This window comes from Physeter macrocephalus, chromosome 4, assembly GCF_002837175.3.
Source record: "Physeter macrocephalus isolate SW-GA chromosome 4, ASM283717v5, whole genome shotgun sequence".
In the NCBI taxonomy this organism is placed as follows: domain Eukaryota; kingdom Metazoa; phylum Chordata; class Mammalia; order Artiodactyla; family Physeteridae; genus Physeter; species Physeter macrocephalus.
Window position 1 is genome coordinate 140,453,607 of NC_041217.1, and position 15,094 is coordinate 140,468,700.

The following is a 15,094-nucleotide window of genomic DNA, read 5'->3' on the forward strand; positions in this document are numbered from 1 at the left end:
TACCTTTAAGGTAATTACCAATAGGTATGTTCCTATTGCCATTTTCTTAGTTGTTTTGGATTTGTTTTTGTAGGTCTTGTTTTCTTCCCTTCCTCTTTTGTTCTCTTCTCTTGTGATTGGATGACTAACTTTAGTGTTGTGTTTGGATTCCTTTTGTGTGTGTGTGTGTGTGTGTGTGTGTGTGTGTGTGTATCTGTTGTAGATTTTCGGTTTGCAGTTACCATGAGATTTCAATTAGCAGTCTACATATAAACAAGATTGTTTTAAGTTGCTGGTCTCTTAATTTCAAATGCATTTCCAGTGTCCTGCATTTGTGCTTTTTTTCTTCTCACAATTGCTGGTTTTGACATCATATTTGTGTGCAGATAATTTCCTACCTTGTTTCTAGTAGTGGCCTTTTCCACTTAGAGAAGCTCCTTTAGCATTCATTGCAAAGCTGGTTTGGTGGTGCTGAATGCTGTTAGCTCTTTCTTGTCTGTAAAGCTTTTGATTTCTCCATTGAATCTGAATGAGAGCCTTGCTGGGTAGAGTATTTATGGTTGTAGGTTCTTCCCTTTCATCACTTTAAATATATCATGCCACTCCCTTCTGGCCTGCAGAGTTTCTGCTGAGAAATCAGCTGATAACCTTATGGGAGTTCCCTTGTATGTTATTTGTTGCTTTTCCCTTGCTGCTTTTAATATTTTTTCTTTTTCTTTAATTTTTGTCAGTTTGATTACTATGTGTCTTGGCGTGTTCCTCCTTGGGTTTATCTTGCCTGGGGCTCTCTGCCCTTCCTGGACTTGGGTGACTGTTTCCTTTCCCATATTAGGGCAGTTTCAGCAATTATCTCTTCAAATATTTTCTCAAGTCCTTTCTATCTCTGTTTTCCTCTGGGACCCCATAATGTGAATGTTGGTGCATTTAATGTTGTCCCAGAGGTCTCTTAGATTGTGTTCATTTCTTTTCATTCTTTTTTCTTTATTCTGTTCCATGGCAGTGATTTCCACTATTCGGTCTCCCAGCTCACTTATCTGTTCTTCTGTCTCAGTTACTCTGCTATTGATTCCTATATATTTTACATTTTTCATTTCAATTATTGTACTGTTCATCTCTGTTTGTTTGTTCTTTAGTTCTTCTAGGTCTTTGTTAAATATTTCTTGCATCTTCTCAGTCTGTGCCTCCATTCTTTTTTCGAGATCTTGGATCATCTTCACTATCATTACTCTGAATTCTTTTTCTGGTAGATTGCCTATCTCCACTTCACTTAGTTGTTCTTCTGAGGTTTTGTCTTGTTCCTTCATCTGGGGCATATTCCTCTGCTGTCTCATTTTGTCTTGACTTTCTGTGATTGCAGTTTCCGTTCTGCAGGCTGCAGGATTGTAGTTCTTCTTGCTTCTGCTGTTTGCCCTCTGGTGGATGAGGCAGTCTGAGAGGCTTTTGCAGGTTTCCTGGTGGGAGGGTCTAGTTCCTGCCCCCTTGTGGGTGGGCCTGGGTCTTGTCCCTCTAGTGGGCAGGGCCATGCTCAGGAAGACTTTAAGCACGCTGTCTGCTGATGGGTGGGGCTGTGTTCCCACCTGTTGGTTGTTTGGCCTGAGGTGTACCAGCACTTGAGCCTACAGGCTGTTTGGTGGGGCTAGGTCTTGGGGAGGAAGTGGGGTCTCCATGAGGGCTCATGCCAATGCGTGCTCACCAGAACTGCTGCTGCCAGTGTCTTTGTCTCCGCAGTGAGCCACAGCTGCCCCCCAACTTCCTCCGGAGACCCTCCAGTACTAGCAGGTAGTTCTGGCCCAGTCTCTTAAGAGGTCACTGCCTTTTTCCCTGGGTCCTGGTCTGCATACGATCTTGTGTATGCCCTCCAAGAGTGGAGTTTCTGTTTCCCCCAGTCCTGTGGAACTCCTGCAGTCAAACCCCACTGGCTTTCAAAGACAGATTCTCAAGGGGCTCCTCCTCCCATTACCAGACCCCCAGGCTAGGAAGCCTGATGTGGGGCTCAGGACTTTAACTGCTGTGGGAGAACTTCTGTGGTATAGTTAATTTCCAGTTTGTGGGTTGCCCACCCAGCAGGTATTGGATTTGATTTTTACCGTGATTGCGCCCCTCCTACCATCTTGTTGTGGTTTCTTCTTTGTCTTTTTATGTAGGGTATCTTTTTTGGGTAGGTTCCAGTGTGTTTTTTATTTTATTTTTTTGTTGATGGTTGTTCAGCAGTTGGTTGTGATTTTGGTATTTTTGTAAGAAGGGGTGAGCTCATGTCATTCTAGTCTGCCATCTTGCTGGCCAATCACCAGATATCTCTTCTTTATCAGAGACTAGTCCTTCCATATGCAGTCTAGATCCATTTGTATTCTCTTTACCTTAAATCTTCAACCTCTTCATCTGTGAAAAACATTTTCAAAGCTGAAATACTTAAAATGTAATTGCAGATTAGCATTAACAAATGAACATTTGCCTTCTTTTTTAATGATAGGGAACACTAACTTTGAACCCCAGTTAAGCAAAATGTCTCCCCCGGAAAGTATCCTTTTTTTTCTAATTAATAAACATATTATATAAAAAATTATACTCTATTATTGTTAGTATATTTTGAAATTCTTCAATAGAAAATTTGTGAAAATTTGCTTTCTCTCTTGTTATATAAGTACCTACATAATACCTTCAATTTTACCACAACACCTAAAATTTTAACTTTCTGGCTCTTTACAGAAGAAGTTTGCTGACCCCAGGTCTAGGCCACCTTAACTAGGATGGTGGGCTGAAGAAAAGTGGATTAAAGAGATAGATATTCAGGAGTAGAATGGATACAACCTGGTGATTAATTAGAGGTAATGAGTTAAGGAGAATAAGTTCAGGGTGATTCCTAGGTTTCAGCCATAAGCAACTCGGTGAACTGAGAAAGGCCTTCATTTTGTCCTGTCAGAAAATATGATGATGAAGATTTTAATTAATTATATTGGTTTCATCAATAGTAAATGTATAGAATTATATTGCCTCCTTTTTTAGAAATAGAACTTTACTGGGAAATAATTCATGTACTGTACAGTTCATCTATATAAAGTGAGCAATTTATTGGTTTTCAGTATATCTGCAGGATTGTGCAACCATCACTACATCTAGTTTTAGAATGTTTCATCCTCTCTCAAGGAAACTCCTGTCCTCATTAGCAGTCAATCCTCATTCCTTTTTCATCTCACAGCTGTAGATTTGCCTACTGTGGACATTTTATGAAAATGGAATCATAGAATATGTAGCCTTTTGTGACTGGTTTCTTTCATTTAGCAGAATGTTTTCAGGGTTCATTCATGTTGTAACGTGTATCAGTACTTCATTCTTTTTTTTATAGTTGAATGATATTCAGTTGTATGGTTATATTACGTTTTATTTATTCATTCCTATCAGTTTGTTGGAAATTTGAATTGTTTCTACTTTTTGGCTATTATGAGTAATGCTGCTGTGAATATTTGTTTACAAAATCTTGTGTGGATATATGTTTTCATTTCTTTTGGGTGTATACCTAACAGAATTGCTGGGTCATTTTGATAAGTTTATGTTTAACTCTCTGAGGAGCTGCCAAACTGTTTCCTAAAAGAGCTGTGCTATTTTATATTCCCACCAGCACTATATGAGGGTTCCAGTTTTTCCACATCCTTACCAATACTTGTTATTGTCTTTTTTCTTTTTTAATAGCCATCCCAGTCAGTGTGTTTCTTATACTTTTATCCCTGACATTAGATAGATTTAAAGAAGAAATCAAAGAGTGCTAAGTGGACATATTCTCTTGCCATCCAAAGATATGGGTACTATCAGGACAAACTACTCTCTGCGATAGTGCAAAACTGAGGTAAAGCTTAGAAGCATAAGCAAGGTAGTAGGATAAAGCAAAAACGAGCCTGATTCTTCTAAGACTTGGGAAAATGATTTAATTCTTATTGGCTTTCTACAGTCTTTTTAGGTATATTCTACTATATATAGTAAATGTTATATATTCTTGAAATGTTGAATGTAAATCCAATGATATTTTAAATAAACCAGAGGATTGATTTCTTTACATAGAGCTCTTGTAAAGAGACTGATTCCTTTCCGGAAGTAGCCTGGTAGGGCAGAAAACATGAGCTTTGTAATCAGGCAGACTTAGCTTTAAATCCTTTATCTGCTACTTACCAACTTTTTACTGTGGGCAAACGACTTGAACTTTCTGAGCCTCAGTTTACTCATCTATAAAATGAGCATGGAAATAATATCTACTTTCATTGAGGTATTACACAAAGATGCTACAGATGAATGAGAAAATAATGTGGATGTGTAGTGGTTAGTACTGTTAGCAGCTGTGATATTGATGATGATAATTCTGAATCTTGTTTTCATGTCATGGTTTTAGTTCAGTGAAATATTTGTTGATATTTATTTCCGTTTTCAAAAAATCACTTTTGCGTCTTGGTCTCCTTTCCATTTGGATTCAAAAGTTTATAGTGATTTTTTTTCTAGTCAAGTTGTATTTTCTCCCTAGGAGTACTTCTTTGATTCCAGAGTACTAACAGATGGAGAACTGGCTCCCAATGATCGATGTTGCCGTGTGTGTGGAAAAATAGGCCACTACATGAAAGACTGCCCTAAAAGGAGAAGGTTGGCAAATGATTATGTATCAACATAGCAGGGAAAATAAATGTGAGACAAATTGAAGCTATGACTGTGTTCAGATATGTTTAAGTTGAGAAAGTTCAGGGCTTTCAGTTAAACCTTTAGGTCAATATATGTTTGAGTGGCATTTTGTGAAAGAGTGCGATTTATTTCTGGTACAGTGGTGTCTCATGATGTTTATTTGTTCATTTATTCATTAATTCACTCAGTTTTTTTTTTTTAACTGAAGAAGCATTTATTAACACCTACTGTGTGCTGGAAACTGTGCTAGAATTCAAGGGGAAGAAAAGACCAAGATATGGGGTTCTTGCTGAGGACCTCACAGTTATGAAAACCAATAATTAAAATATAATTAATTGAATCTTTGAGGTATATGCTGTGAGATATGCCTATATAATATTTACCTTAAGGAATATACATCCTCTGTGCCCCCTGAAAATATGTCTATGAAACATACTGTACTACGCTCTATATACTATGTTAATAGGCCAGGATAATCCCTTCTTTAGTCATCAAGTCTTGCCTAATATAAAGAGCTTAGAACTTTTCAGACAGAGTAAACTCCTAGTTTCCATCACTGCTATTTGTTAAATTTAGAGAAGACACTTACCTTCTCTAAACCTCAAGTGTCTTCCTCTATAAAATGGAGATAGTAAATACCAACCTCTAAGGATTGTTACAAGATTAAAATTTGATACTAAACATTAAAAACTGATATTGTATTGTAAAACTACTAGAGTACCCAGTTTCTGCCATATGAGTAGGTGTGCTATAAATGTGAGAACCCTTGCCTTCAAAATGATGCATGAAACAATGGGCACATTAATCCCTTTATTGTGAGACTCTTGTATAGTTTAGTTTGTTCTATAGTTCATTCAGTTTATAAGTCCCTAGCCCCACATTATTGGTATCAGCAGTTTACTGTTTAGACTAAAGAAGAAAGACAGTGAAGAAGAGAAGGAAGGGAATGAAGAGGAGAAAGACTCCCGAGACCTTCTTGACGCCCGAGACCTCCACGACACTCGAGACTTTAGAGACCCCAGAGACCTCAGATGTTTTATCTGTGGAGATGCAGGACATGTGCGAAGGGAGTGCCCAGAGGTCAAGCTGGCCCGTCAGAGGAATAGCAGTGTGGCAGGTAAATAGAAAAGGCTAAAAATAGTTTCTGGTGGAAATAAAATCATTTATGTTGGTGTCATTCTAAGGACCCTGATTATTCTCTATTCTAAACATAGCTGTATGATTTTGGACCTTATAATTTATCAAAGAGAGAGAGATTTTTTCTGGGAACATATAGGAGAAATTATATCTCTTCCCACTGCTTTTATGAGAGAGGGAGATCTGTTCCTGTTATGTATCATAAGGAATTTCATGAATTAGAAACCCAAATGAGAGTTTATTGAAAGAAAAAAACAAAATATTTTATAAGTGATGATTTCCAGTTATTCAGATTCTTGTTGCAGAAGGTTCCCCTGCATTGGCAGGCGGACGCGCAACCACTGCGCCACCAGGGAAGCCCCAAGTTATTCAGATTCTTGTTGCAGAAGTTATTTTCTTAAATAAATATATTGTCTCCTTTAGAAAAGCAATATGACACTTGTTCTTGTTTCCAGGACCAGTGTATTTTTTTTAATGCTCTAAGGATTGAGAAATGGCTTAACAAACAAGAAAAAAAATGAGTTGTTAAAAGTCCTTCACTAACATAATCATAGTTTAAAAGTCCAAGTTTATAAAATCTCAGATTTGAGACTGTTGTACCAAAGAAGAGAGTTTATTGATTGTCATTTCTCTGTTATTTTCTTTATCTATTGAATTTCTTTTTGATGTCTTCTCTTAGCAGCCCAGCTGGTCCGCAATCTTGTAAATGCCCAGCAGGTGGCTGGTTCAGCCCAACAACAAGGTGATCAGTCCATAAGGACTAGACAGTCCTCAGAATGTGTAAGTACTCTGCCTGCAGATGGGTTGGTCTTGGCAGGAAGATAGTACTAATTTTGGTAGGTGATAGGATCTTTCCGATTGGTAAATACAGTCTTCCAGATTATACAGTGCTTTATAGAGGTGTCCTTGCTAGGCACATCAGCTAGAATGAGCATTACTTTTGGAGTAATGTAGATCTGGGTTTATATCTATGGGCAAGCTACTTAACTTCAGTGAACCTATTTCTTATTTGTAAAATAAGGTAACTACCAAATAAGGTTGTTGGTTGGATTAAAATGAGGTGATAACTTTGATGTTTTAGCTTTTGCATAATGGAAGAGTATGAGTACCATTAATTAAAAATAGACCCCAAAATTGAGATGTAGTAAGGGTTTAGTACTGTTAGGGCAATACATGCATGGCACTTCACTTGCTTGAAATTTTGTGTGTCTTCTCATTGCTGATATGGATACCTAGTGAAATATATCCTGTGAAAGATGGAGTATTTAATTAGAGTTCAGATTCACAGGTCTCATATTAACTTTGCTGAGTTGCTCAAACCTTTGTCTAAATCTGTATTCACCTTGCACTTCTTAAATTAATAGTTAAATACTAACTGAATGCTTACTCTAAATCTGACACTATGCTTTTAGTGCTTCACACATATCACATTTAATCCTTTGAATGGACATGTGAAGTGGTAGGTATTGGTATGATCAAATTTTACAAATTGGGAAGCTGAGAATAAGAAAAATTAAAAGATTCAAACCCAAGTCTGTGTAGCTTCAAAGCTGTTATCTGTTAAAACATGCTAAATCTGATATGATCCGTATTTTATTTATTTATTTAAATTTTTTTTTTTTTTTTTTTTTTGCGGTACGAGGGCCTGTCACTGCTGTGGCCTCTCCCGCCGTGGAGCACAGGCTCCGGACGCGCAGGCCCAGCGGCCATGGCTCACAGGGCCAGCCGCTCCGCGGCATGTGGGATCCTCCCGGACCGGGGCACGAACCCGCGTCCCCCGCCTCGGCAGGCGGACTCTCAACCACTGCGCCACCAGGGAGGCCCTGTGATCTGTATTTTAGAAAAAATTCTTAGAGAATTTGAAGAGCAGCAGTAGGGCTTGTCTAGGAAAAACATTTAGGAGCCCACTAACCCTACCTCAAACATTTGAATATGTACTACTATGGGCCTGACAGTTTCGTAAAAGTTATATAATAACATTTATATTAACTAATATTTATTGAGTGCTATGTGCTGTATATGCATTCGTTCTTCCTGTTTCTTATTTAAAAATATTTTTAAAATGTTGAAAAATTATAGAAAATAATAAACATCCATGCACTGCCACCAGGTTTTAACAGTTCTTAATGCTTTGTTGTTTTTGGTTTATTAAAAAATTACCCACAGTTGACAACCCCTGTGCATTCCTCTTGGATGCTGTTCCCATCTTAAAATCTTCCTACCATCCCTTCCTTGCTACTAAAACATATATACTATTCTGAATTTGGTGTTCATATTTTTGACATATATTGTTGTAGTTAATCTTCACAAAAACCTCTGATGTAGATTTTATTATTATTTATACCTTATGGGTGAAGAAGCTGAGATTTAAGTTTCTTGGATGAGGTCAACAGACACTTGGAACCAGAACTTGTATCCTTAGGTTCTGTCTCCAAAACTGGTGCTCTAATCACTTTCCTGTGGTGGCCCTAACTTTCTTCTTCTGCTTCTAGCACTAACTTTTTTCTCACCTGAGATTTGGGTAAGAGTCTGACTAATGAACATTGCTATTCGGAGGTCTCACAAAGCACTGCAGCTTCAACATGTCTAGAATGTAGCTTATATTTCTTTCCAACTCCCCAGGTTTGCCTCTTCCTCCTGTGTTCTCCATCTCATTGAATGATCCCGCTATCTATCTAGTTTCCTGAACTACTACTCCTCCCTCAGCCTACACATCCAGTCAGTCACAAGGTCCTGTTGTTTCTATCTGTAAAAAATAGCTTACAACCATTTGCTTCCCTAGCCTAGGCAATCATTTCAGATTCCAATTACTTTTTTTTAAAAGGACATGTGTTTTTGTACCTATAACGTTTAATTATGTTGTTCCCTCTAACTGAATCTTCCCTTTTCCTTATCTCTACCCTTTTATCAGACTCTTTTCTATTTATCTTGAGTCTCAGCTTAAAGGTCACTTCCTTCAGGAAGATTTCCACTTTCTTTCATCTTATCTTCCCTCCTTCTCCCAAAGTGGGTTTAGGTGTTCCTGCTCTGGGATTTCATTGTATATTATACAGTGTTTATCATAGTAATTATCATACTGTATTGTGATTGCTTATGTAATCTTTATCTGTTCCTCCTCTTTTCCCCAATTGACTTTAAGCTTTATGAGGGCATACATGTTAGTGTATTATATATAAATATATATATATATATTTATTTATTTATTTTATTTTTTTTTGCGGACTTCTCACTGTTGTGGCCTCTCCCATTGCGGAGCACGGGCTCCGGACGCGCAGGCTCAGCGGCCATGGCTCATGGGCCCAGCCACTCCGCGGCATGTGGGATCTTCGCGGAATCTTCGCGGACCGGGGCACAAACCCATGTCCCCTGCATTGGCAGGCGGACTCTCAACCACTGTGCCACCAGGGAAGCCCCTTTGTTTTTAATACCTAGAACAATGCCCAGTACATAATTTTTTTAAATTCTTTTTTTTTCTTTTTTATAAAATTACTTATTTTATTTATTTAGTTTTTGGCTGCGTTGGGTCTTCATTGCTGCCAGCAGGCTTTTTCTATTTGCAGCAAGCCGGAGCTACTCTTTGTTGTGGTGCGCGGGCTTCTCATTGCGGTGGCTTCTCTTGTTGTAGAGCATGGGCTCTAGGTGCGTGGGCTTCAGCAGTTGTGGCACACGGGCACAGTAGTTGTGGCTCACGGGCTTAGTTGCTCCGCGGCATGTGGGATCTTCCCGGACCAGGGCTCTAACCCGTGTCGCCTGCATTGGCAGGTAGATTTTTTTTTTTTTCTCCGCGGCATGTGGGATCTTCCTGGACCGGGGCACGAACCCGTGTCCCCTACATCGGCAGGCGGACTCTCAACCACTGCGCCACCAGGGAAGCCCGGCAGGTAGATTCTTAACCACTGCACCACCAGGGAAGTCCCCCCAATACTTAACTGACACTCAGTAAATGCTTGTTGAGGAGCTGAATGAAAGTGACTCTGAGATAGTTAGATGCAAATTTCTAGTTAAAATTGGAATTGTGGGTTCTACATGATGGGTATGATGTCTGGACTCTTTTCTTTGGGCAGTAAAAAGATTATGAGTTAAAACCTCTGTGAGAGAGGGTTTGAGAACTTTGGGAAAAACTCTGCCTTCATATAAAATCAGGTTCTGTTATTATTTGTTGCTATGTATATCGTAGAGTTCTATTTGTAATATTCTAGTAAAATAACTCCATAGTTTATATTTTGATAATCTCTGCTTTTATAAAATTAAGATGTTTGTAAATTAATTTTAAAATATCTTTTTTTTTTTCTCTGCAGTCTGATTCACCATCTTATTCTCCTCAGCCCCAGCCATTTCCACAGAACTCTTCCCAATCCACTGCCATTACCCAGCCTCCATCTCAGCCAGGATCCCAAACCAAGCTTGGCCCACCTCAGCAGGGGGCCCAACCCCCCCATCAGGTCCAGATGCCTATGTATAACTTTCCTCAGTCACCACCAGCTCAGTATTCTCCCATGCACAATATGGGATTGTTGCCAATGCACCCCCTCCAGATCCCTGCCCCATCCTGGCCTATTCACGGCCCAGTGATCCATTCTGCACCAGGCAGTGCCCCCAGCAATATTGGCCTGAACGATCCCAGCATCATCTTTGCACAGCCTGCTGCCAGACCTGTGGCAATCCCTAGCTCCTCTCATGATGGACACTGGCCTCGTACTGTGGCTCCAAATTCCCTGGTGAACAATGGTACAGTGGGAAATTCGGGTAACCCTTCCTTTTCTTCTTTTGTATCTGTCTGTCTGTAGAAAGGTTGGATGATTGGTATTATTGGTTGAACCTGGGAAATAAATGTGAGTAAAAAGATGGCAAGCAGTATTTGTGGAGGGGCAGTACAACATTAGATAAAGGTAAAGAGTATAGGCTGTGGATTCAGATTGCCTGGATGTGAATCCTGGCTCTGCCATTTATTATGTGGCATTGGGCAGTTGCATAATCTATTTGTGCATTGGTTTCATCTGTAAAATAGGTACATTAATAGCACCTAACTCACAGGGATGTTGTGAATATTAAATGAGGTAATAAACATAAATTTTAGTTATTTGTTATTTTAAATTTTCGCTGCAGTCTTGCTTGGTGTAGGTATTATTAGCATTCATTTTACAGTTGAGGAAATTGAAGGGTTAAATAACTATCATCCTATCGTAATCATAGTAGATCCAAGATGTAAACCAGTTTCTTTCTTCAAAACCTGTAATCATTGCCCTAGACCCTTACTATCTTTTAGTAAGGAGCAATTTTTTAAAAAGAAAAAGATTAGTAGCACTTTGTAGCTTAAGAACGGTTTTTTTTTTAACTGATATCTAAGTAATACATATTCTTTTTAGAGCGTTTGAAGAAGAAAAAGAAAATCATATATAATCTCAATTCCTAGACAGAACTGTTCAGAAATATTTTGGTGTATTACCATCCAGTCATTTTTTAATCTTTGCATATTTAAAAATAGTTAATAAATTCCATTCATCTAGTTTTATATGTAGATTTTTTTTCTTACTAGGGAAAATTTGAAATGTATACAAAAGGAGAGATTAAAGTATAATGAACCCCCCCCATTACCCAGATTTAACAGTTATTTCAGTATTTTCTATTTACTCTTTGTGATTCTTCTGTAATTTTTGTCTGTGATTCTTTTCCTTATTAACTGCTTGGTTATCCTGAAGTATTGTTTGTATAGGAAATGCAGACTAAAAGCTTGATTCTTCCCCTTTATCAATTTTCAAAATAATTTTAGTGATAATTTTAAGCAAATATTTAAGCAAATATTTAAGCAAATATTCCTTAAAGCGCTCAGACCTCTTTGGAATAATACAGATAATATATTTTGCTGAGCAGAAATTCCGGAATGTGGGAACTCATTTAAATTTCCAGGAACAAAGGATATATGTCATACATGGCCATTCTTATGTGGCCTCTGCTTCTCTCATTCAACAAATATTTATTGTGTGCATGCCATGATATGCATCTTGATAGTCACTGAGTTATATAACCATGAAGACAGACCCAATGCTTTGCCTTTTGATATATCGACTCAGTTTTAACTCCTTCTTCTCCCTACCTCCTTGATCTCTGTTTCAGCCTTAATGAACTAATTAATTAACATCCTACAAACACACCATACTCTTACCCCTGATTGTTTACCTAAGTTGTTCCCTCTGCCTGGAATATCCTCTCCATTAACTCTCCTGCTCACTCTCACCTCCTTCTGCTTTGCTCCAAAGCTTGGCTAACTTACTCATCCTTAGTTTTAAAATTTAGATCACTTTCTTCAGGAAGTCTTTAATTCCTGTTGATCCTGTCTTCCAGTTGTATTAGGTATCATTTCTCTCCTTCATGTTTCCTTAATATCCATATTATAACACTTGTCTTCTGTGTTGAAATCGCCTGTCTACTTGTCTGCATAATGCATTAGACTGAACTTTTAGAGGTTATGAATTGTTTCTTGCCTGTCATTGTCTCCCTGGTGTCCAGTATAGTGCCTGATGTAAGGTAGATACATTATTTGTGTAATATATTATCATTATGTCGTAAAGTGTTACACAGCAAATATTTATTATTTGTTGGATGGGTGTGCAACTCCTAGTTAATATTATAGCTGAAGTTAACATTATGTTAAAAATGGAGAGACCGGATGAGGATATATTAAAATGATACTAGTGGTTGTATTAGAGTAGGAGGTTGTATGAGTAGTTTTTTGGTTTTTTTTGTTTGTTTGTTTGTTTTGTGGTACGTGGGCCTCTCACTGCTGTGGCCTCTCCCGTTGCGGAGCACAGGCTCCGGACGCACAGGCTCAGCAGCCATGGCTTACGGGCCCAGCCGCTCTGTGGCATGTGGGATCCTCCCGGACCGGGGCACGAACCCGTAACCCCTGCATCGGCAGGCGGACCCTCAACCACTGTGCCACCAGGGAAGCCCGTATGAGTAGTTTTTACCCATTTTTCAGATTATCTTTAATGATCATTTTTCAGACTATCTTTAATTGTATTATGAAAATACTTGGTTGCAAAAAATGGCCAAGAGAGATTGAAGTATATTCTAAAAGATACCCTTTTATGTTAAAACATTTCTCAATTGGTCAGGACCTCAATACTGTATACCCAGTCTTATTTTTTGTAAACTCTGAGCTCTGCAGCTTTAGATCTTAGTTGTAACTTGGCTTTATAAACTTGGCAGTGAACCAGCTGCTTTGTTTACCTGGTTACCTCCTGAGAAGACTGAGCTTGGTAGGAGTGTGGCTAGTATGGGTTTTAGTTTTCTTGCTCCCTACTCCTCCCTATCCTGTACCTCCTAACTTCCTGCTAGGAAGCTTTAGTGAATAAGGGCAGGGTCTTTTAGATTATTTCCTGCCACATTGTGATCCTGAATGAGAAAAACCACCAAAAATGATCCAGAAGATTCAGGGGTTACTGTGCTTTGAAAATTGTACTTAAAGATAGATCTTAAAGGGAAGTAGATTGGTGGGAGTGGTTTGCCATAGAAAGAATAGGACTCATATTTTTTGAGTTCCTACTAATATGACAGAATTTGTGCAGGCCACTTTATTTTTGTTATCTTATTTAATCCTCATAACAACCTGGGGTTCATAATTAAACCTTAGTAATTTTTGTAAGTGGTATTTGAACTTAGACCTGTTTGGCTCCAATGCCCAGGTTTTCAGCTATTTCACCACAATGCCTCAGCTTCTAATAGGATCTCCTTCCAGGCCAAGATATAATTGATTCTGGGATAGTTGGCATTGTCTTTAGGATAAAATGTTAAGCTCCTTAGTGACGTACTAAGGTTCTTTGAAATATAGATCCTACCTACCTGTCGAGCCTTTTCTCTTACCGCTGCCTTCCTTTACCTCTGTCTCTGTATTGCCAGTCGTTTTGCAGCTTCCCAAACTTGCTGTACTTTCCTGCTTCCTGGCTTTTGAACACAATATTCCTTCTGTCTAAAATGTCCTCCTTGTCCCATTTTGCATAACTTGTTCCTTGTCCTTTAATACTCATTTTAGTTCATCATTTTAGGAAAACCTTCTCTGTTCTTGAAAAATTGGGTTAGTCCTCTCTTTAGACACCTTCCACCGCTCTGTTATAGCAATTACCACATATTATTGTGTATATCTTCTTAAATGTTTCCTTTATGAATAATTTGAGAACAATTACAGTGTTTTTATTCCTTAAAAATTTTTTTTGGTATCCTCTGCATTTAGCATATTTCTTGGTCAGTGGTAGATACTCAATAAATCTTTGTGGAATGAAGGAATATTTGAATGAACAAAGTGAAGTTTTAAAATATGTCTCTCCTTTATTGTTGAAATGCAGAGCCAGGATTTCCAGGACTAAATCCTCCAATTCCTTGGGAACATGCACCACGACCCCATTTCCCTCTTGTCCCAGCTTCGTGGCCTTATGGTTTGCATCAGAACTTCATGCATCAGGGAAATGCCAGATTTCAGCCCAACAAACCTTTCTATACTCAAGGTACCATTGCTTACGTATTTGTCACAGGCTGGGTGGGTTTTGTTCTGGGACAAGGAGCCTTTGTAAAGGCCAGGATCTTGGAGTTAAAATTTATGAATTAAGTAAATATTTATTGAGAGCATACTGTGTGTCAGACTGTGCTAGGTGCTTATTGCTCAAGCAAGAATTAAATAAAACCCCTGCACTTAATGCATATTTTATTAGGAAAGCCAGACCTGTAAAATAGACAAGAATAGGAGCTTAGAGGAATCAGTTAACTTTGCCCTAGCAGAGAGAGCAGAATATGGACACCAAGGATCAAATTGCACAAGATTTTGACATTCAAACTAGATCTTGAAAGAGATAAGGGATTTTTTCCCCTAGAGATCACGTAGAGATTAGAGAGGAGTGTTCTTAGCTGAGGCCATAATACATGCAAAGTCACTGAGTTTTGCCTCAGTGAAAAGCAGAGGAAAAAAGAGAAAAGAGAAAATAATAGGACTAGATGAGGTAAATGGGAAAATGTATAGGTGATGAGGCTAGAGGAGGTAGGCTGAGGCCATATTATGAAGGAGTTTGGACTTAGTAAGTGTTGGGGATCTAGTAGAAGTTTTTGAGTTGAGTAGTGACAGTCAAATTTGTTTAGTAAAACTAAGACTTGAATGACATTAGAATTGATTATATTCTGTTGGTACTAATGTACCAATAATGCCTTTGATCTAAGTAATAAATAGTTGTGTTTTTTTTTTTTTTTTTTTTTTTTGGTACGCGGGCCTCTCACTGCTGTGGCCTCTCCCGTTGCGGAGCACAGGCTCCGGACGCGCAGGCTCAGCGGCCAT

At 38.5% G+C, this 15,094-nt stretch overlaps 1 protein-coding gene across 8 annotated transcripts in view; it reads left to right on the forward strand.

Annotated features, from left to right (window-relative positions):
* The window catches only part of TUT4 (terminal uridylyl transferase 4), a 153,058-nt gene that overhangs the window by 136,486 nt on the left and 1,478 nt on the right, over window positions 1–15,094 (forward strand). For 2 of the 8 annotated variants that reach the window (XM_024119799.3, XM_028489390.2), the window contains exons 25-29: window positions 4,487–4,602; window positions 5,532–5,755; window positions 6,455–6,555; window positions 10,074–10,521; window positions 14,118–14,276. In XM_024119799.3, coding sequence (XP_023975567.1) covers window positions 4,487–4,602; window positions 5,532–5,755; window positions 6,455–6,555; window positions 10,074–10,521; window positions 14,118–14,276 — 1,048 coding nt within the window. Of the gene's footprint in view, window positions 1–4,486; window positions 4,603–5,531; window positions 5,756–6,454; window positions 6,556–8,397; window positions 8,506–10,073; window positions 10,522–14,117; window positions 14,277–15,094 lie in introns of those variants that run through there. The other 6 variants (XM_024119801.3, XM_028489392.2, XM_028489391.2 and 3 more) reach the window with 4 other exon arrangements.